The sequence below is a fragment of the Furipterus horrens genome, unplaced genomic scaffold (assembly GCF_987537825.1).
Source record: "Furipterus horrens unplaced genomic scaffold, mFurHor1.1.pri manual_scaffold_11, whole genome shotgun sequence".
NCBI classification, from domain to species: Eukaryota; Metazoa; Chordata; class Mammalia; order Chiroptera; family Furipteridae; genus Furipterus; species Furipterus horrens.
In genome coordinates, this window is record NW_028327181.1 from 44,924,351 (window position 1) to 44,945,455 (window position 21,105).

The 21,105-nt window shown below is 43.2% G+C and overlaps 1 protein-coding gene across 10 annotated transcripts in view; it reads right to left on the reverse strand.

Moving 5' to 3' along the window:
* Positions 1-21,105, reverse strand: part of PRPSAP2 (phosphoribosyl pyrophosphate synthetase associated protein 2) — a 57,706-nt gene that overhangs the window by 15,790 nt on the left and 20,811 nt on the right. For 9 of the 10 annotated variants that reach the window (XM_090290515.1, XM_090290507.1, XM_090290512.1 and 6 more), the window contains 3 exons: positions 20,202-20,374; positions 17,768-17,883; positions 10,996-11,051 (listed from right to left, as the gene is read on the reverse strand). In XM_090290515.1, the coding sequence (XP_090146641.1) occupies positions 10,996-11,051; positions 17,768-17,883; positions 20,202-20,355 (326 nt within the window). In that variant the 5' untranslated portion in view covers positions 20,356-20,374. The remainder of the gene's footprint in view (positions 1-10,995; positions 11,052-17,767; positions 17,884-20,201; positions 20,375-21,105) is intronic. The other variant, XM_090290513.1, reaches the window with a different exon arrangement.

The window sequence follows — 21,105 nt, forward strand, 5'->3', positions numbered from 1 at the left end:
TTTATTGATTATGTTGTTACAGTCCCAATTTTTTCCCCCTTTGCTCTCCTCTGCCCAGGACCCCCTTCCCTCCAGCAATCCCACCCCCCTTAGTTCATGTCCATGGGTCGTGCACATAAGTTCTTTGGCTTCACCCTTTCCTATATTATTCTTAACTTCCCCCTGTCTATTTTGTACCAACCAATTATGCTTCTGAATCCCTGCACCATTTCCCCATTTCTCCCACTCCCCCCTCCCAGCTGATAACCACCCAAATGATCCCCATACCTATGATTCTGTTCCTATTCTGGTTTGCTTAGTTGGATTTTGTTTTTACTTTTTAGATTCAGTTTTTTATAGTTGTGTTTGTCGTCATTTTAATGTTCATAATTTTGATCTTCTTTTTCTTAAGTAAGTCCCTTTGACATTTCATATAATAGTTTAGTGATGATGAGTTCCTTAAACTTCACCTTTGTCTGGGAAGCACTTCATCTGCCCTTCCATTCTAAATGATAGCTTTGCTGGAGAGAGTAATCTTGGTTGTAGATCCTGGCTTTTCATCACCTTGAATTCTTCTTGCCAGTCTCTTTTTTCCTGAAAAGTTTGTTTTGAGAAATCAGCTGATAAGTCTTATAGGCTCCCCTTTTCTGCTTTTCTCTTGCTGCTTTTAAGATTCTCTCTTTATCCTGAACCTTTGGCATTTTAATTATGATGTGTCTTGGTGTGGTCCTCTCTGGGTCTAGCTTATTTGGGACTCTGTGATTCCTGGACTTGTATGTGTATTTCCTTCACCAAATCTGGGAAGTTTTCCTTCATTATTTTTTCACATAAGCTTTCCATTTCTTGCTCTTCCTCTTCTGTTTCTGGCACTCCTATGATTTGGATGTTGGCACATTTAAAGTTGTCCCAGAGGTTCCTAAGTCTCTCCTCATTTTTTTCAACTCTTGTTTCCTCATTCTGTGTTGGTTGGCTGTTTTTTTCTTCCTTATGTTCCAAATCATTGATTTGAACCCTGGTTTCCTTCCCTTCACCATTGGTTTTGTGTGGATTTTCCTTCGTTTCACTTAGCATAGCCTCCACTTCTTCTCTTATGCGTTTGCTGTACTCAAGCATATCTGTCAAGCCTGTGAGCATCTTTATCACCAGTGTTCTGAATTCTGCATCTGTTAGGTTGTCTATTTCCTCATCTGTTAAGTTGGCCATCTCCTTGTCACTTAGTTCCACCACTGGAACCTTGATCCGTTCCTCCTTTCGTGCCATACTTCTCTGTCTCCTCATTCTGACAGGTTCCTGTGTTTGTTTGCCTCCGAGTCCCAGGTACAGCTGTTGCTCCTACTACGTTGTAAGGGGCGGAGCCTTAGGAATTCGTCAGTGCAAGGCGACCTGTTTCACCACGTTGCGGTGCTGTATGTTGGGGTGGGGTCTGAGAGGGAACAGTGCCGCTTGCCCAGCACTTGCCCCTTTTCCAGGCACTTCTCCCACTTCCATATGGGACTGGTGCCTCTCTAGCTGTTGCCCTGGCTGACGTTTCCAAAGTGGGTGGGTCTGAGGACATTCTAGGACCGTGGGGGCCCTTTAAACAAGTGGACTCTGCTGAGAGACTGGCAATTTCTGCCTCTGTCCCAACCCCCACTGGTCTGCACAGTCAGAAGCAATGAGGCCTGATTTCCCTGGCGCTGGAACTGTGAGCTACTCGGTCTGGTCTGGTGCTGCGAGTGCTCCCCAGGTGTCCCTTCTGACTTTTTAAAATGTGTGACTGCGCTTTCTGCCAGCCTGCAGCTGCCACTGCTGCCACTGCCACTACACCGATTCTTTCCACCCCTCCTACCTGTCTGGATGAGTATTTCTTCTTTATATCTTTGTTTGCTGGACTTCCATGCAGCTTGATTTTCTGGAACTTCTGGTTGTCTCTAGTTTTGAGGTAGTTGTATTCCTTCTTAGTTGTGGAGGGAGACCCAGCATGTCTGTCTAGGCCTCTATCTTGGCTGGAAGTCAACATTGACTCTTGAACAACACAGGTTTTAACTGTGTGCATTTATATGTGAATTTTTTTCAATAAACACTATATTTTCTTTTCCTGATATTCTTAGCAATTCTTTTCTCTAGCTTATTTTATTGCAAGAATACAGTATGCAATATATATATATAACATACAAAATATGTTAATTGACTATTTATATTATCAGTAAGCCTTCCAGCCAACAGGCTACTAGTAGTTAAATTTGGGGGGTAGTCAAAGTTATACATGGATTTGCAGTTGTGCAGATTGTTGATGTCCCTAGCCTCTGTGTTGTTGAAGGACCAACTGTACTTTCATGATAAATAAAATCAGTATGTGCACACTGATGTTAGTTTTGGGGTACTTTATATAACTTAGTCATGTAACTTGGATTCCCACCTGATTTCCAAAGGAATCAGGATGATTTCTCTAGATTCCTCCTGATATACTAATAATAGTCACAGAGGAATTCCAACTCAATCTTGCTACTGGTGGTACAATGAAGAGGGTTAATTTACATCATGGGTTAGAACACAACACAAGATTACACTTTTTTTCCTACTCACTCAGTTATTCTAAGAAAACAACTCATTAAAGCAAATTTTTTTTTCTTATTAAAGCAACATGATATTCTCAGATGACCCTTTTCCTCAAAATAACTGCTCACTGTCAAAGAACTCTAAAACCACAGGCTCTATATACTCATCAATAGCTTTAGAATTCTCAGAACCTGCTGTTGGGGAGGCAGGGCCATTGGTGGGGAGGCTGCCCAGGTTTTGGTTCCAGTTTCTGTCCCAGGCGCCTGGTACACATGGCCCCCCGGGTGCCTGGTGGTGAGGAGCAACCTCACTTTAGATTAGTCACCGGGGTCCCTGCCTTAGATCGATCACGTGGACACTAAGGCATGTTTTAGCATCTCTTGTCTTAATGATTACATATATCTGTTTGTCCCTTTGTTTTCTGTGTCAGGTTACTGGATGTAATCCTCAGAAATAACGCACACTAGCCTCCGACTGCAATGAAGCAGTCCATTACATGTGGGTCTGAATTTGTAGACTCAAAGGAAAAAAAGGAGACAGAATTCTAAGGGCACTAACCACCATTCTACATAGTGGTATTTTAATTTATAAAATCCTTTCATATGTTCCCTGATGCTCATTACAGCTCTGTAAGAGAAGACAGCAGTGCAGGTGTTATCCTCATGTCACTGATGAGGAAACTGAGGCTTGGAGAGACTGCCTGACTTGAGGTTCTTACGTTTGTCACGAAGACTAGCTAAGCCCCAACTAGAAGCTGAGGTCTAATGACTCCTAGTTTAACTACCTTCCTGATGCTCTAAAGTGTCTTTTAAATTAACTACAACAATCTTCTAAGGTTAGGTGTTAAATGAACCCCTTGGAGGGCCCTGGCGGGGTGGCTCGGTTGGCACGTCATCCCGTAACTAACGGGTTGCAGGTTCAATTCCTGGTCAGGGCAAATACCCAGGTTGTGCGTTTGATCCCGGGTCCGGGCATGTACGGGACGCAACTACTTGATGTATCTCTCTCCCTTCCTCTCTCTCTAAAAAAGCAATGAAAATATGTCAGGTGAAGATAAAAAGAAAATTAAAGAACTTGGAGGAAGAAACTAGAAATACTCAGATAAAAAACAAGACATGTCACTTCCACTCAAGATGTAGGCATAGATAAACACAGCTCGCCTCCTCGCACAACCACAGCAAAAATTACATCTGAACTACAAAACAAATATCACCCAGAATCATCGAAAAATCGAGCTGTACGGAAGTCTGACAACCAAGGAATTAAAAAGGTCGCATTCATTCAGACAAATTGGAGGGGTGGAGATGCAGAATGGGCAGTCCCACACCTTCATGTGGTAGTTAGAAACTGGGAGGGATACCTCGGGAGAGAGGGACCCCAGCCCCACACCAGACCACCAAGCCCAGGGTTCCAGTGACAGGAAAATAAGTCCCATAACTTCTGGCTATAAATACCAGTGGGGGTGGGGCTGGCAGAAGAAACCGCAAGATTCTTAGGCATCTCCTCTTAAAGGTTCTGCAAAGGTCATAGGACTTATGCAGACTCACTTCCTCTGGGCTCCAGCACCGGGGCAGCACCTTGAAAGGCACCAGTGACATACGGGGAGGAACTCAAGTGTCTGGCATCAAGACTAGTGCCTGGAGGCAGCCTCCTTCTGAACAAAACTCCAGAAGCCAGGCAGTAGCCATTGTCCCCTTTCTGAGCCCTCCCCAACTCAGAGCCACAGAGTGTCTGACATTGTATCTGAGACTCTACCTATCTGGTTTACACAGGTTGCCCTACCCAGGCGATTACCTAAGGCTCTGCCCCATTCAACTTCTGGTGCACTTTTCCACAACAAGCCATGCTACTAAGACAGGGAGTCAAAGCAGCTCTACCTAATACACAGAAACAAACACAGAGGCTGCCAAAACAAGGAGACAAAGACGTTGGCCCAAACGAAAGAACGGAACAAAACTCCAGAAAAAGAACTAAGCAAAAAGAAGATAAGCAACCTATCAGATGCAGAGTTCAAGACCCTGGTTATTAGGATGCTCAAGGAATTCACTGGGTACTTCAACAGCATAAAAAAGACTAAGGCAAAAATAAAGATTACACTAAGTGAAATAAAGTAAAACTTACAGAAAACCAACAGTGAAGTGGATGAAGTCAAGAATCAAATCAGTGATTTGCAATGTAAGAAAGGAAAATACATTCAATCAGAACAGTAATAAGAAAATAGAATCCAGTGGATTGAGTACCAGCCTATAAACCCAGAGGTTGCCAGTTAAGATTCCCAACCAGGGCACCTGCCTGGGTTGCGAGCCAAGTCCCCAGCTGGGGGCATGCAATATAATCAATATATCTCCCCCTCTCTTTCTCCCTTCCTTCCATTTTCTCCAAAATAAATACATACATGAATAAAATTCTTAAAAAGAAAAAAGAAAATAGAATCCAAAAAATCAAGGATAGGGTAAGGAGCTTCTGGGACAACTTTAAACGTGCCAACATCTGAACCATAGGGGTGACAGAAGGAGAAGAGTAAGAGCAAGAAATTGAAAACTTATTTGAAAAAATAATGAAGGAAAACTCCCCTAATTTGGTGAAGGAAATAGACATACAAGTCCAGGAAGCAAAGAGTCCCAAACAAGCTAGACCCAAAGAGGACCACACCAAGACACACCATAATTAAAGTGCCAAAGGTTAAAGATAAAGAGAGAACCTTAAAAGCAGCAAGAGAAAAGCAGAGAGTTACCTACAAAGGAGCTCCCATAAGACTATCAGCTGATTTCTCAAAAGAAACTTTGCAGGCAAGAAGGGACTGGCAAGAAGAATTCAAGGTGATGAAAAGCAAGGACCTACAACCACTCTATCCAGCAAAGCTATCCTTTGGAATGGAAGGGCAGATAAAGTGCTTCCCAGAGAAGATAAGGCTAAAGGAGTTCAACATCATCAAGCCATCATTACATGAAATGTTAAAGGGACTTATTTAAGAAAAGAGAAAAGATCAAAACTACGAACATTAAAATGATAACAAACTCACAACTATCAACAACTGAATCTAAGGAACAAACTAAGCAAACAAACAGAACATAAAAAGAATCATAGATATGGAGATCATTTGGAGGGTTACCAATTGGGAGGGGGAAGGCAGAGGATGGGCGAAAAGGTGCAGGGATTAAGAAGTGCAAATTGGTAGGTACAGGATAAGCAGGGGACTGTTAAGAATAGTATTGTAAATGGAACAGCCAAAGAGGTTATATGTGTGACCCATGGACATGAACTAAGGAGGGGTAACTGCCAGAGGGAACGGGGATACCAGGCAGAGTAGGGCAAAGGGAGAAAAACTGAGACAACTGTAATATATAATCAATAAAACAGATATATTTTTAATAGCATGCCACTAAGCCAAGAAGTGCTACCTCAAACTTACTCCGGATAAGCGTGCAAACCAGGACACGGCTACAGGAGACAGCCAGCCATGAAGCTGACTTTACTCTGTGAGACGCAACTGACCACAGAGCTCTCACAATACTTTTAATGAGGAGAGCGAACTCCCAAGCCATAATTATATTATTTTATAACCTCATCTCTACAAAACCTAGCCTTTTGTAACAACTATCCCCATCTTAAAATATTTCTTTAATGTAGAGTAAGTTACGTGGACAAAATTACAGGAGGGCAAAAGAAAAGATCAGATCCTTCAGCCCAATCTACCTAGTGATCTGCAGGCCAAACAGCATATGCGTGGCCCGCGCGCCCCAGCGGAGCGGCGCAACGTCTGCACCGCTCTCCTCCTTAGAGGCCGCTGTCGTCAGTTTTGTGTCCCAAACCTGGCACAGCACCAGGTGTGCAGTGGAACTCGTGTTTGTATTAAGTGAAGACCAGGAAAATGGGCAAACCAATTTCAATTAGATTTGGCCAAGACCCAAATCCCACCATCACCGGCATGGAGAACACTAACCAGTAATGCGCTGTGCCACTACCTGCCCGCAGACACCACAGCGCTGGCCCGCCTTGGGCATGGCCTTCGTCTCCTCGGGTGCGCCTCCTCCTCTGGGAGACAGAGGTGCGGACCTCCTAGTTAGGGGAGGTCAGGTGAGACATTATAGATGTCTCAGTCCCGGCCACTACAACGGAACACCCCAGACGGGGGGCTGACACAACAGAAGTTTATTTCTCAGTTCTAGAGGTTGGAAGTCCTTCCGGCCTGCAGATGGTCATCTTCTCGTATCCTCCGAAGGCAGAGAGCAGCGAGCCGGAGCAAGCAGGCTCTCTCTGTCTCGCCCTAGATGGCACTAGTGCCATCCCCGAGAGCTCCACCTGCATGACCCAGCTACCTCTCAAAGGCCCCACCTCCTTACACCACCAAACTGGGTAAGATCAGGATTTCAACATGCGAACTTCTGTCGACATACAATGTACACTCCCCGAGCGCATCTCCTGGGCCTCCATGTGGCTGAGCACAATGGGTTCTCAATAAACATGTGAATGGATAAATGACAAACACCACTGTGTACTAATAAACGCCAAATAAGTGAACCAAAGGCTGCCACAATGAAACAACCGCTACCTCTCATTCATCCGTCCCATCAACACCTGGGGTTAGATGTAAAATGAGAATTATAGAAGTTACCCAAAGCCTTCCCAGATGGGTGAGTCAAGGGAAAATTTATCATGGTATTTAGTGGAAAAAAATTATCGAAAGACACTGCTACCACTTCTGCTTCCACTGAGATGGACAGAGGACACCAAGTACATTAAAACCCTGGAGCCCTGGCTGGTGTGGCTCAGTGGATTGAGTACTGGCTTGAGAGCCAAAGGGTCACTGGTTTGATTCCCAGTCAGAGCACGTGCCTGGGTTGTGGGCCAAGTCCCCAGTTGGGGGCATGTGAGAGAGGCAACCACACAGTGATGTTTCTCTCCTTCTCTTTCTCTCTCCCTTCCCCTCCCTCTAAAAATAAGTAAATAAAATCTTAAATAAAATAAAAGGCACACTTAAAAAAAAGAAACGTGGATATTATACAAGGGGGAACCCCCCCAAAGGAATTTACTGATAAAAAATTGCATATTTAGTCTTACATGTTTAAACTTCAGTCACCTTCAGAGTCCTCTCCATCTGATGCAATACACCTATTGAGACTTTTTTTCCACTGCTCCAAACAGTTTTTGAACTTATCAGTTTGGATGCCTTTTAGTGCTTCTGCCATTTTTTGTTTCATCTCTTCCACATCAGCAAAACGTTTCCCTTTGAGGACTTTTTCCATCCGGGGAAATAAAAAATCATAAAATAAGGAAGGTGGGGCACAGAGGTCATGCTGTTTTGGTCAAAAACTGCTCAACACTCAGTGTGGTGTTGGGCAGATGTGCTCATAAATCACTCATCATGAATGGGCAAATATGCTGAAAGTCTTCAAAAAAAAAAATTCTCTGAAGCCAAACATAGCTTCTTATAACAACGCCAGCTGGTATGCTGATACATATGGGTTCCTAGAACACTCACCTGGTGGGGGAAGCCTGAACTACAAGGATCCTGCCCTCCAGAAGAGAATTCCAGTTTTTTGAGGGGTCCCCCCTCATATATACCAAACTCACATAAGAAGACTCTAACGGTGGCGAGGAGAAAGCAGACTAGCTAGGGCCCAGGACTGGAGGAGCCACACAGCGGTCCACCCCCTGGGCTTTCTTCTGGCATTAACCTGCAGGTTGCAGAAGCAGGCAACCCAGACATGCCAGCAGGCAAAGCCCCAAAGAGCCTGCTCTCTCTGTCCAAAGGACCAAGAAAGGAACAGCTTTGCACATGAGAAAACTTGCTGCATGCCTCCTCCCCTGAGTCAAGGCCAAGTAGAGGGTCTACACTTCTTCCCTTGCTATGATGCACCCCAAGCCCCCAACGGGTGGTTTAAGAGAAGGCCAAGTAGGGAGCTGGGGTTTTCATCCCCGCCTGCCAGTGTCGGTGGAGGGAAGCCTGGACCTCCAGTCCCACCCAGCAGGGAAGCGCCCCCCCCCCCAACAGGGCGGGTCCGAGCCACAGCTCTCACCAGCCCAGCCATCACAGGGGCCACTCCCTCTTGGCATTAATGGAGGACACCTAAAAGTCTGTGCTCCCACTTCCACCTGCTTCTGCTTGGTTTGGTTTAATTGTTACCACAAAGCTACAGTCATCAAAGCGAGGTGGCCCTGACATACATACAACAGAACAGAACTGAGAGTCCAGAGAGAAACATAAACAGCTATGGTCAGCTGATTTATACCATGGTGCCAAAGCCATTCAAGGGTGAAAGAACAGTCTTTTCAGCAAGTGGTGCTGGATGACTAAACTGAATAATCACATGGAAAAGAAAGCAGCTGAACCCCTACCTCATTCCATACACAAAATTAACTCAAAATAGCTCTACAACCTAAATATAAGAGCTGAAACTGAACCATTAAGAGAAAACATAGGGGCAATGCATCCTTAGATATGACACTGATGCATAAGCAACAACAAAATAGCTAAACTGGACTTCATAAAAATTAAAAACTTCTGTCCACCAAAGGACACTATCAAGAAAGGGAAAAGACAACAACCTACGGAATGGGGTAAAATACTTGCAAAGCATGTATCTGATAAGGGTTTGGTATTTAGAGTATATAAATAAATCTTACAATTCAACAACAAAAAAACAAACAATCCAATTAAAAAGTGAACGAAGGACTTGAGCAGACATTTCTCCAAGGATATACTAACGGCCACAAGCACATGACAACATGCTCCACATCATCAGCCACTAGGGAAATCCAAATGACAACCGCAATGAGACACTACTTCACACCTGTTAGGATGGCTATAACCGAAAACCAGTAAGTAACATTGATAATGATGTGGGAAAATTAGAACCCTTGTACACTGCTGGTGAGAGCGTAAAACGGAAAACAGCTGCTCTGGAAAACAGTTTGGTGGCCAGTTTTGAGGATATACATGCTAAGTATATATGCACAAGAAATAAAAACAATTGTCAATATAGAAACTTATAAACAAATGTTCATAGCAGTACTATTCGAAATAGCTGAAGGATAGAAACAACCCCAGTGCCCATCGATGGATGAACAGATCAAGTACAGCATGTCCATACAGCGGACTATCATTCAGCTGTAAGAAGTGCAGCACTCACACCTGCTCCAACACAGACGGCCCTCGAGAACATTATGGTGAGAGAAACCAGGCACAAAAGGCCACATATCGTTGTGATCCCATTTATATGAAATGTCCAGAATAAGCAAATCCAGAGACAGAAAGCAGGTTACTAGCGGCCAGGGACAGGGGGCGAAGGGGCCGGGGCGATTACCTAATGCACACAGGGTGTTCTGGGGGGGTTGTGGGGGAGGCGGTGCTTGCACCACCCTGGAAATGCACCAAAAGCCAGTGAACTGTACACTTTAAAATGGTTAATTGTATGTTACGTGATTTTTGCCTTAAATTTTTAAAAGCCTGTACAACAGAGAAAACTAATTTACTAAATTAAAATTAAGTCAGCCCTTGTACAAATGTTTGAAAAAGCTGTTTGCAGTGTTACATGACAGAATGAGCCAGTTTCCTATGACACTCGGGTGGACAGCAAGACTGATGGAGGTCCCTGAAGGAAGCGCGCGGGGAGAGCCCTGGCGGCACCAGGAGGATGGCTCTTTGTGGTTTATCACAGATGCCAGCCTAATTAATGTACTAAATGTCATTCTTGATTTATAATGGAAAACTACTTATCTGTAATCCTTCCAAATCAATGGCTTGCTCCATGCAAGCTGTCCTTCATCTGTCAATAGTTAACAGTCCACGGGTCCAGGACTCAACAATGACCCAGTGAGCTAAGGTATTCAACTATGGAAAATAATTTTAAAGGCCTTTCTAGTTTCTTCCTACATCTGATGTTGTTCTTTCCCTCTGCAATGGAGAGGCTTCTCCAGAAAACACTGGTATATGAAACCCTCTCAGCCCAGATACAGGAGGTACTATATTGCTGACTCATCAGTTACTCCAGATTACATGTGACTCCCTCAACACCACCCCATTCCAATGCCTCCGGGTGTTTTCGTTTTGTAAAATGTCACCTTTTAACACATACCAATATGTGACCACTGGGCTGGATACAATTCTGTTAATAAATTACTGAGTTCAAGGCAGTTCACAACTACAAAGTATATTTGCTAGTATTAAAGATCAACAACAAGCAGCCGCCAATCTGGGAGTGAGGAAAGCACTAGGCTGGGATTCCCTAGACCTGGATGGCTTTGGTCAAGAAACATGACTGGTGGTCACAGATTGGGGTTGGAAAAAAAAGAGGAAAATTTATCATCACTTAATAAATGGAGTTAGCTGACAATCTTTTAAACTATCAGTCCACAAAATAAAAGTAAGGGATGCCAGTGGACACCACTGAGGTTGAACCCAGAACAGCTGGGATCTGGTGGAGGACGGGACCCTGGTCGTGGACGGGGAGCACTCGGTTGAGAGCTCCCACCTACCTCTTTGCTGAGGCTGGAGACTTGGCTACAATCACTGCGTTCCTGTAATCCGGGATCTGTGACAGACGAGAGGTCAGGAGTTACTGCCATGACTCCACAAGGCCATTCACATCAACACCCGACAATCAATAAAAAAGAACAGTGCAATGAACTCAAAAATGTCACCTGGTCATTTGAAAGGTTTCCAAAAAGAGAAAAGTTCAAAGTAAACTTCCCCTTTGGAAAGTGAAGAAATGTCTACTTAGGAAAAAATATTATCAAGAGATGAGCCTCACAGATCTGTTTTAGGAAAAAACTCAGGCTAACTGGTGATTAGCTCATTTCTATGTGCCAGCAAATAATGGTAATGTGGTGTAAGAACATTTTTAGTTATGAGGAATTTGTCATTTCATAGTGCAAGGATGATATCCATGCAATTTGAGTCCAAGGTCACTGTCAATTCCAAATTAGTAGGTCCAAACAAATGACTACTTACTACTGTATCTCGGTCGTATAATGAAGAAACCAATTTATTAAAAGACAATCTTCCCAGTGCTGTTTTATAAGGATATTAAGAGCCCTTAAGAAAATAACTAAAACATAAGTCTGCTCTGGAGTCAATAAAGTTGAACACTTAAGTGCTCTATGCTAGTGATAATTACAATTGAAGATATATCCATTATCAACTTCTGAGGTTAGAAGACAATTATTTTTAAGCTGAGCAACAGTTTGTTTCTGACTTCATTTTGTGCATCTTGGCAGTATTTTCAGTATTTTATATTCTTGAAATTTAATCACATCATTAAATTATATCGTTTCATTCAAATATATCCCCAATTGCTTTTTCCCTCACAATCATGCTAGATCAATGATTTTTAACATAAGCACTTAAAATAACAGCTAGCACCTTGTACAATGCCTAGCACATGGGAAGCACTGAATAGTAAATCCTTAGTAAACAAACAGAAGCCTGATTAACCATATGGATCAGATGTTCTTATATGAAGGCCTAATTTATCCAACATTGTCAGTGGGTAAGGTAGCAAAAAATATTTATATTTAGACAATTTCCTTAATTTTGCTGGAAATATTTCTGAACTATTTTATGTACTTTCCTGCCTTATCAAATGTCATCAAACAGCACCAAACCCAGCCAAGAGAAGAAGTAATGAAGGAAAGTTAAGAAATGACTCTTTTAATAAAAACAGACCTATTTTCTCCTCAAAAGTTAAAGCAGAAAAACATGCATAAACAAAGAACAAGTCATTATGAAAAATAACCAGAAAGAAATCCAGGAGGGGGAAGTAACTATGGTCCAAGAAAGAAATCCAAGAGCTGGCTGGCTACAGGCAGAGCTGAAGAACCAACCTAGGGGAGCAAGCCAGGAATTCTCCCCCAGTGAGGGATGTAAGAACACAAAACTTAAACAATATAGACTACATCCAAAATTTTCATATAACAGTTCCCAAAGGGAAAAAAAAATTAAATAGAAGGAAGAAAATTCCAAATTACAGGGAAAAAATTTCACAGAGAATGAAAGAGACCCACTGAGTATATATAGAGAGAGGAATGGAAAAAAGATCCACCCCAGACACATCCTGCTGAAATTCTAGAACCATGCAAAAATATAAAACACTATTTTAGATGGGGAAAATTCTGTCCTCCCCCCGCCAAAAACAATACCACATGGTAAGATGCGCAATCACACATAGAAATCAGGGGAGTAAAAAATTTCAAATAATGTAGTGTTGTTTTATCCACTAAATTAGTGAAATCAAAACTTCCGGCCAAGATGGAGGCCTAGACAGACACGCTGCGTCTCCCTCCACAACTAAGAAGGGATACAACTACCTCAAAACTAGAGACAACCATAAGTTCCAGAAAATCAAGCTGCATGAAGTCCAGCAAACGAAGATATAAAGAAGAAATACTCATCCAGACAGGTAGGAGGGGCAGAGCTGGGGTGGAGAGGATGCGGTGTGGTGGCAGCAGCGGTGGCAGCGGCAGGCCCTCGGAAAGCGCAGTCACATGTTTTAAAGTCAGGAGGGACACCTGGGGAGCTTTCCCAGCTCCTCAACGGACCTCGCAGCCCACGGTCCCAGCACTGGGGAAAATCAAGCCTCACTGCTTCTGACGGTGCAGACCAGTGGGGGTTGGGGTGGAGGCAGAAACTGCTGGGCTCTAAGCAGAGTCCACTTGTTTAAAGGGCCCCCACAGTCCTTGAACGTCCGCAGACCCACCCACTCTGGGAACGGCGGCCAGGGCAGCGGCTAGAGAGGCATCAGTCTGGTGAACAAGTGGGAGAGGTGCCTGGAAAAGGGGCAAGTGCTGGGCAGGCGACATTGTTCCCTCTCGGACCCCTCCCCTACATACAGCACCACAACGTGGTGAAACAAGCCGCCGTGAGCTGACGAATCTCTAAGGCTCCGCCCCTGAATCTCTAAGGCTCCGCCCCTTACAACGTAGTAGGAGCAACAGCGCTACCTGGGACATGGAGGCAAACAAACACAGGAGCCTGTCAGAATGAGAAGACAGAGAAGTATAGCCCGAAAGGGGGAATGGATCAAGGTTCCAGTGGGAGAACTAAGTGACGAGGAGATAGCCAACCTCACAGATGAGGAGATAAGACAACCTAACAGATGCAGAATTCAAAACACTGGTGATAAAGATGTTCACAGACTGACAGATATGCTGAGTACAGCGAACGCATAAGAGAAGAAGTGAAGGCTGTGCTAAGTGAAACAAAGGAAAATCCACACAAAACCAGTGGTGAAGGGAAGAAAACAGGGGTTCAAATCAATGATTTGGAACATAAGGAAGAAAAACACAGTCAATCAGTGCAGAATGAGAAAACAAGAATTGAAAAAAATGAGAAAAAATTCCCAAATTCTGCGAAGGAGATGGACATACATGTCCAAGAAGCACAGAGGGTCCCGGGCGAGCTGGAACCAGAGGGGACCACATCAGGACGCATTATGACTGAGATGCCAAAGGTGAAAGATAAAGACAGAGTCCTGGGGGCAGCAAGAGAGAGGTGGAGAGTTGTCTACAGGGGGGTGCCTATAGGACTATCAGCTGATTTCTCAGAGGACACTTTGCAGGCAGGAAGGGACTGGCAAGCAGTATCAATGTGAAGAAAAGCAACCTACAACCAAGATTACTCTATCCAGCAAAGCTATCATTTAGAATGGAAGGGCAGATGAAGTGCTTCCCAGTCAAGGTGAAGCTAAAGGAGTTCATGATCACCAAGCCATTATTATATGAAATGTCAAAGGGACTTATTTAAGAAAAAGAAGATCAAAACTATGAACACTAAAATGACAACAAAGTCACAACTATCAACAACTGAATCTAAAAAATAAGAACAAAATCCAACTAAGCAAACCAGAATAGGAACAGAATCAGGTATGGGGATCAATTGGAGGGTTATCAGCTGGGAGGAGGGAGGGGGAGAAATGGGGAAATGGTGCAAGGATTAAGAAGCATAATTGATTGGTACAAAATAGACAGGGGGAAGTTAAGAATAATATAGGAAAGGGTGAAGCCGAAGAACTTAGATGCACGACCCATGGACATGAACTAAGGGGGGTAGGATGGCTGGAGGGTAGGTGGGTATTAGGCAGAAGGGAGCATAGGGGAAATAAATTGGAACTACTGTAACAACATAATCAATAAAATATACTTTAAAAAAAGTTAGCGAAATCGAGGTATGGGGAAACAGGTCCTATCATAAGCACTGTTACTGGAAGTATAAATTAATACAGCCCCTTCAGGTAACTGCAATTTTTACAGTATCGATTAAATATTAAGTTTTCAGAAAATTGTAATTTTTGTAGTGTCTATGTAAAAATTTTTAAATGTAGGTATTTTTCAATCAAGCAATTCCACGTCTTAATTATCTCACAAAATCACTCATATAAGTACTCAGAAAGGTTAATACAAGAATTCGCAATGCAGTATTACTTAAAATAAATATATTTTGAAAATAAAATATTTCAATTTAAAGAGTGAAAAATTAAAACAACCTCATCAAGAGGGAAATGGTGGAAAAAATGGGTTCATTTAAACTTGTGATTTTCATCTAAACATATAGCTATTTAAATTAAGCCTAAATAAAATGAAAGATTCCGTTCTTCACTCACACTAGGCACATTTCAAGGGAACAGGCCGTCACTTGCAGGTGGTTAGTGGCCACCACACTGGACAGCAGATGTGGCATTTCATTCTCACAGGAAGTCCCGCTGGATGTCATGGTTCTAATCTAAGGAATGCACACTATGCAGAAATTATAAAGAAAGGGCACGCCGAGGTGTCTCAGCATGGAAAGACCTCCAAATGCCAGCATGGGAAAGAAAGGAAAGAACAAGTCGCAGAACAACGCAAACAATGCGTCAATTTTTTTTTAAGGACACACAAATGAGTATCTGCAACTATGTGTATATAGCAATGATTTTCAACCAGTATGCCACGGCACACTGACGTGCCACAAGAATGTTTAAAACATGTGATACCTGACTTTAGCCAAGGGCACTGACCTCTTTTCCCTTAGATTGTGAAATAAAAAATAACAGCCAACACAACAATAGTCGTCCAGTGTGAGTGAATCAAAATTATACTTTTTATTTTAATTTTTTGTGAGATCAGCAAAAAGCATATTTTTTGTGTGCCAGAGAATTTTAGTAGTTAGTTTCTGTGTGCCATGACATGAAGAAGGCTGCAAATCGCGGGTATGCACAGACAAGGAGGGAGACACAGAGAAGGAGCTCAGAGGGTCAGGCCACAAAGCCAGCAGGCGCCAAGGTCTCCCTCTGCGAGGGGCCCCGGATGGGGGGAGGTGCAGGGAAGCTGCTGCTTTCTCACTCCTGTCAGAATTACTACATACAGACATGCGTTTCCCTACACTGGCAAAGTAAATAGAAACTTTCATTTTTAGAAAAAGATTACTCCTTATCAAGTGGAGAAGGAAAACACACATGTCAATGAGGTCTGACTTCCAAACTCTGTCGTTAATGTTTCTCGGAACCATTAAGGGCAAACATCATCACGTCACCTGGGGAACCACAAAGAATCTGCCTTCACCCCACACTCCTTGCAAATACCCCTACCCTTGTCCCTGGTTTTCCGTGTCCTGCCATAACCTCACTTCTGTGACCATGAGTATGATAAAGAGAATAAGAATATGTGGTGAGGAAAGGGGGAAGTGTAACTCAATCAGAAAGAGGGTAACTCTAGAAGTTCCTATTTTAAAAATTGATGAGATAGGATGGAATTTCTACATACACAGTAAAAATATATTTGTAGCCCTGCTCTTCACAAGTTCCTTAAAAAACCCTGGTACATACAGACCAATTAAGTCCTGATACATACAACAATGTTGATGAGCCTCAAAAGCATTATTTCTATGAGCGATCCAAACAGGCAAATCCAGAGGCAGGGAGCAGCTTGGGGGCGCCAGGGGCTGGAGGAAGGGAAGAACGGGGACTGATTCCTCACGAGCGTGGGGCGCTCTTCTGGAGTGATAAGGTTTAGAACTAGACAGAGGTGTGGCCGCACCACACTGTGTACTAACTGCATAACAGTCTGTGTTAAAATGGTGAATCTTACATTATGTGAATTTCACCTCAATGAGAAAAAAATTAATATGTCTGCTTATCAAGACTCCCTAAAGAAATGAAAGACAAGATAGAAACTAAGATATATGTGAAACAAATACTAACATATGGCTAGAATTAAGAATTAAAAAAGAATGTCTACAGCTCGCAAAGAAACAAAATCACTGAAGAAAAAAGCACTTTTTTAAAGAAGAAAACATTTAAGAGATGATCAACTTAAGTCATCAGAGATATAGGCATCAAAGTGACAAGATACCATATCATAGCCATTCAACTGGCAAATTTTTAAAGTTCTGATAAGTACTGAAGCAAAAACAGACCCACAGGGTACCTAATTTGCTGCCGGTGGGAAGGTAGGTTGGCCTAACTGCTTTGGAAAAATTAAATATCTGACACCAAACAACCTAGCAGTTCAGCCCTAGGAGACACATCTATGCTGCTCACAGGAGCGCGGTGACAACAGCAAAAAGTCTGTGAATAAGCTGTGACATCAGCTGCACAGGACGGATTTCTCAGCAGTCAAAACAGATGGACCGTGACACACAATGTGGATGAATCTCACTAATGTAACATCAAGTGAAAAACTCCCAAAAGATTACAGTTTGGTTCTCTTTTCATGAAGTTTAAAAATATATTTGTGTGCGTTCTTATCTTCGAGCAACATATAAAGTTTATATCAATAAAACTATATAAAAAGGAAACTGGGAGAAAGATGACAAGACTCAGGATGATGGTCCTGGTGGGAGGAGGCAGGGGACGGAGCAGAGAAGGCCACACGAGTGGCTCTAAGTTACTATGACGGTTCTACTTTGCTTGCTGGCAGCAGAATGGTGGACACCGACTACTACGGATGGACGGACAGACAATTAGGGGAGGCAGATGGATACGTAAAAGTGGGCCAGGACCACACATAGACCAATGCGGAGACGGAACAGTCACGATCACGATGAGTCCAGTTAAGGTACCTGAGGTCCAAAGGAAGAAAAAGTAATCTTAAGAGTGTAGCAAAGGAGGTAAATTAAAGATTAAGAATTTTAAAATGCAGCGAGTTAGATTTTTAAAGTAAGTAGTACTTAAAGCAGAATATATCAAGTTTTAGTCCTTTACGGACAGCCCAAGGACATGCAAATGTCTTTCAACCTCAAACCAAATGATAACTAAAAACGTTTGAGCTAGCTTACCTCTTCTTGAATATACTGTAGTAAGAAAGGAGATGCTCTTAAATTATCAACAGGAATATTGAAGAAGCCCTGAATTTCCTTCTGGTGTAAATCCATAGTAATGAGATGAGTCAGACCTTTGAAAATAAAGCAGAGACAAACACATAAATAGTTTAATAACCAGTTACACTGTATGAAATAAGTACTATATAAAATAGAATACTATATATAATAAATTATTAATAAAATTGGCTCTCCTCAAAAAATTCAGCATCTGTATATCTCAGATACTTTAGTATGAGATTGTGAGCTAACAGAAAATTTATATATTGGTCTCTGATTAGCCCTGGCTGGAGTGGCTCAGTGGACTGAGCGCTGGCCTGTGAACCAAAAGGTCACTGGTTCCATTCCAGTCAGAGCACATGCCTGCGTAATAGGCCAGGTCTCCAGGAGAGGCAACTGATCCATGTTTCTCCCTCCCTCTTTGTTTCCCCTTCCCTCCCCGTCTCTCTGAAAATAAATAAAATATTTAAAAAAAAGAAACATTGATTATGTCTATGAGGAAGCCTCCATAAAATCCTAAGAGCAACAGTCCTGGAGACCTTCCGAGCCGGTGAGCAGGGGGAGACGCTGGGGAGGCCGGCACCCCTGGAGGGCGTGGAAGCTCCACGTCCTTGAGTCCCACAGAGGAGGTCTACCGACCTCTTGTGTCCGGATGCTCATCTGTATCAGGTATCAAATCTTCTTATAATAAACTGGTTTTCTCAAGTTCTATGAACTGCTCTAGAAAACTGATCAAACCCAAGAAGGGGATGGTGGGAACTTCCGATTTACAGCCCGCTGGTCAGACGCACAGCTGACAACCTAAATTTGCAACTGGCAGCTGGAGGCAGGGAGCAGATCTGTGGGACTGAGCCCCGAATCTGGGGCATCTGACTCTGTCTCCAGGTAGATACTGTCAGAATGTAGTTAAATTACAGGCCAGCCAGCTGGTGTTGTGGAGAATTGCCAGGTTTAGGGAAAAGCTACACATCTGGAGACCAGAAGGGTCAGGAGTAAGGTGCCCTCTGTGAGCAGTAAAGGAGACGCACAGGAGGTAGGACACTACAGAACCTGCTTTTCCCTGCTCAAGAGGGAGACTGGGTCGTTTCTTTCACACAGAGATGCATGATTTTCACATCAATTTAAAGTCTTAAAATAGCAACGATAAAAGTAACAAAGAAATGTCTGATAATTGTATTACAGCAAATTTTATCTCCCTGAGGTTTCCTTAATAGGTTTGGCAAGCCACATTAAGACAAATACTGTCTGATATTAAGGTAAACTATATAGGCCTGTAATTGGAAAAAACGAAGACCCTTTTCCCATTGGCTCATTAAAGGATATTTGAAACAATCACTATAAAAGCATAAGAAAAATCAACTGGAAAAATTTTAAAAAGCAAAACTTTTCCAAAAGAGCAGGAAAGCAAGCCTAATGCTCCGCCCAGGAGCAAGGCTAGAAGAGAAGAAGAGTAGGCCCCGCCGGAAGGTTCAGTGAGCCAGCAAGCTCTGTTCAGCTTGCCACCTATCAGTTTTCAATGGGGTTTGCTCATGAGGTCACTGGGGTTTGGGTTTTGTCATATTTTGTTTTTGCCTTCATTGAAATACTACAGTAGAAAATTTATTCTTTAGTAAGTGTCTGTTAACATGTAGTGACAATGAGGAGTTTTTATTCTTTTCTCTCTGTGCAGACGCTCTGATATGTGCTTTCTATAATCATACACACACTGGAGCACACACACTAACAACTCTGAAGCTGACTTAGAAACAGGAGGGAGACACTTAGGATGTTACCTGAAAATGCACAACACAAAATAATACACATGGTTTACAAAACACACCAAGCTGTCCTGAGAAAGGGGAAGAGACTAAAACAAAAGTAGTTGCTGTGTTAAAACAGTTCCAAATGACTTTTCCCCCTTTAAAAATTACTTAATATGATAACTTACAATTTCAGTATAATTTTTTAAAAGATCTTATTTATTTATTTAGAGAGAGGGGAAGGGAAGGAGAAAGAGAGGAAGAAACATCAGTGTGTGGCTGCCTCTCGCTCACCCCCAAGTTGGGGCCTGGCCTGCAACCCCGGCATGTGCCCTGACTGGGAATCAAACTTGCGACCTTTCATTTACAGGATGAGACCAAGGCCACTGAGCCACACCAGTCAGACCGTCAATGTAATTTTTAAACAAAGAATTTAGGGAAAAAAATAAGTCATTCTCGTTACCTTTGTGTTTTGGGGAGTTGGGAACAGGAGAGAATTCTCTATACTCTTCTCTCATAAATTAGTTAACTTTAAAAGCTGTAGCACTATTTTTACTCTGTTGAGCATTCTAGCTTAGTTTTTAAAATGCTTTATGATTTCTAAGGTAAAATAAAACTCCCAGGTTCCCAATGATCAAATCTGCCATTCTTACCAGCTTTGCACATCATTGAAGCCAGCAACTTAGAAACAATGGAGCCTCTTTTTCTCATCTTGCACTGCTTGCTGTAAGGGAAGTAGGGAATCACGCCAATGATGCTCTTGGCACAAGAGGTCTTACACGCATACACCATAATCAGGAGCTCCATGATGGTGGTGTTCACGTCCCTGTGACCCAAGAGACAGAAACCCCAGCAAGGCCCGTAAGAACCTGATAAGCCCTCTCTGGTCCAACAAAGTGTGAGCAGGGCGGTATTCATGCCTCTACCAAGACTGAAGGCTCAAGGCGCCAACAAAAAACAATGCCTCTCTCCTCCATCGGCTCCCCCCACATTCCCTCTCAGCCAATGAGAAAAGAGCTGCCACAAGCCCCTCCCACCATGTGCATTGGCACCTAAGAAGTCCGCCTGCCCTCAGCCATCAGTGAGAGAGGAATTTTCCCCACCAGTCAATCTAAAATTAGCCCTCCTATTGCACACTGATCCCCACCCCCTCCTGCCTACTGCGGATGTCACTCCAGCGATCCTCCCTCTGTTGCCACCATCGCCAACCTGTTACTACATTCTCCAGGCTTATACCCATCAGCCTATACTGCATATACTGTCATTTCTTCCATTAAAAATAAGGACCTGTGACCACTTTCCCCACTGCTCCATTTCCTCCACGTGGCTGAACCACCAGGTCAATACCCAGTCCATCTCTCACCGGACACCAGTGAGTGGCCCACACACAGCTGTGCGCCCGCCCCGCCACGCGGGGCTCACTTGGCATCCAGGACGCCCCCATTCTCCTCTTGCTCCACTTAAGTCTCTCGTGCTGGCTTTTCTTCTCCTCAGCTTCCAGCCCTAACACTCAGTCATTTGTCCTCTTCTACTATCTCCCCTCATCTGCTGGGCTTC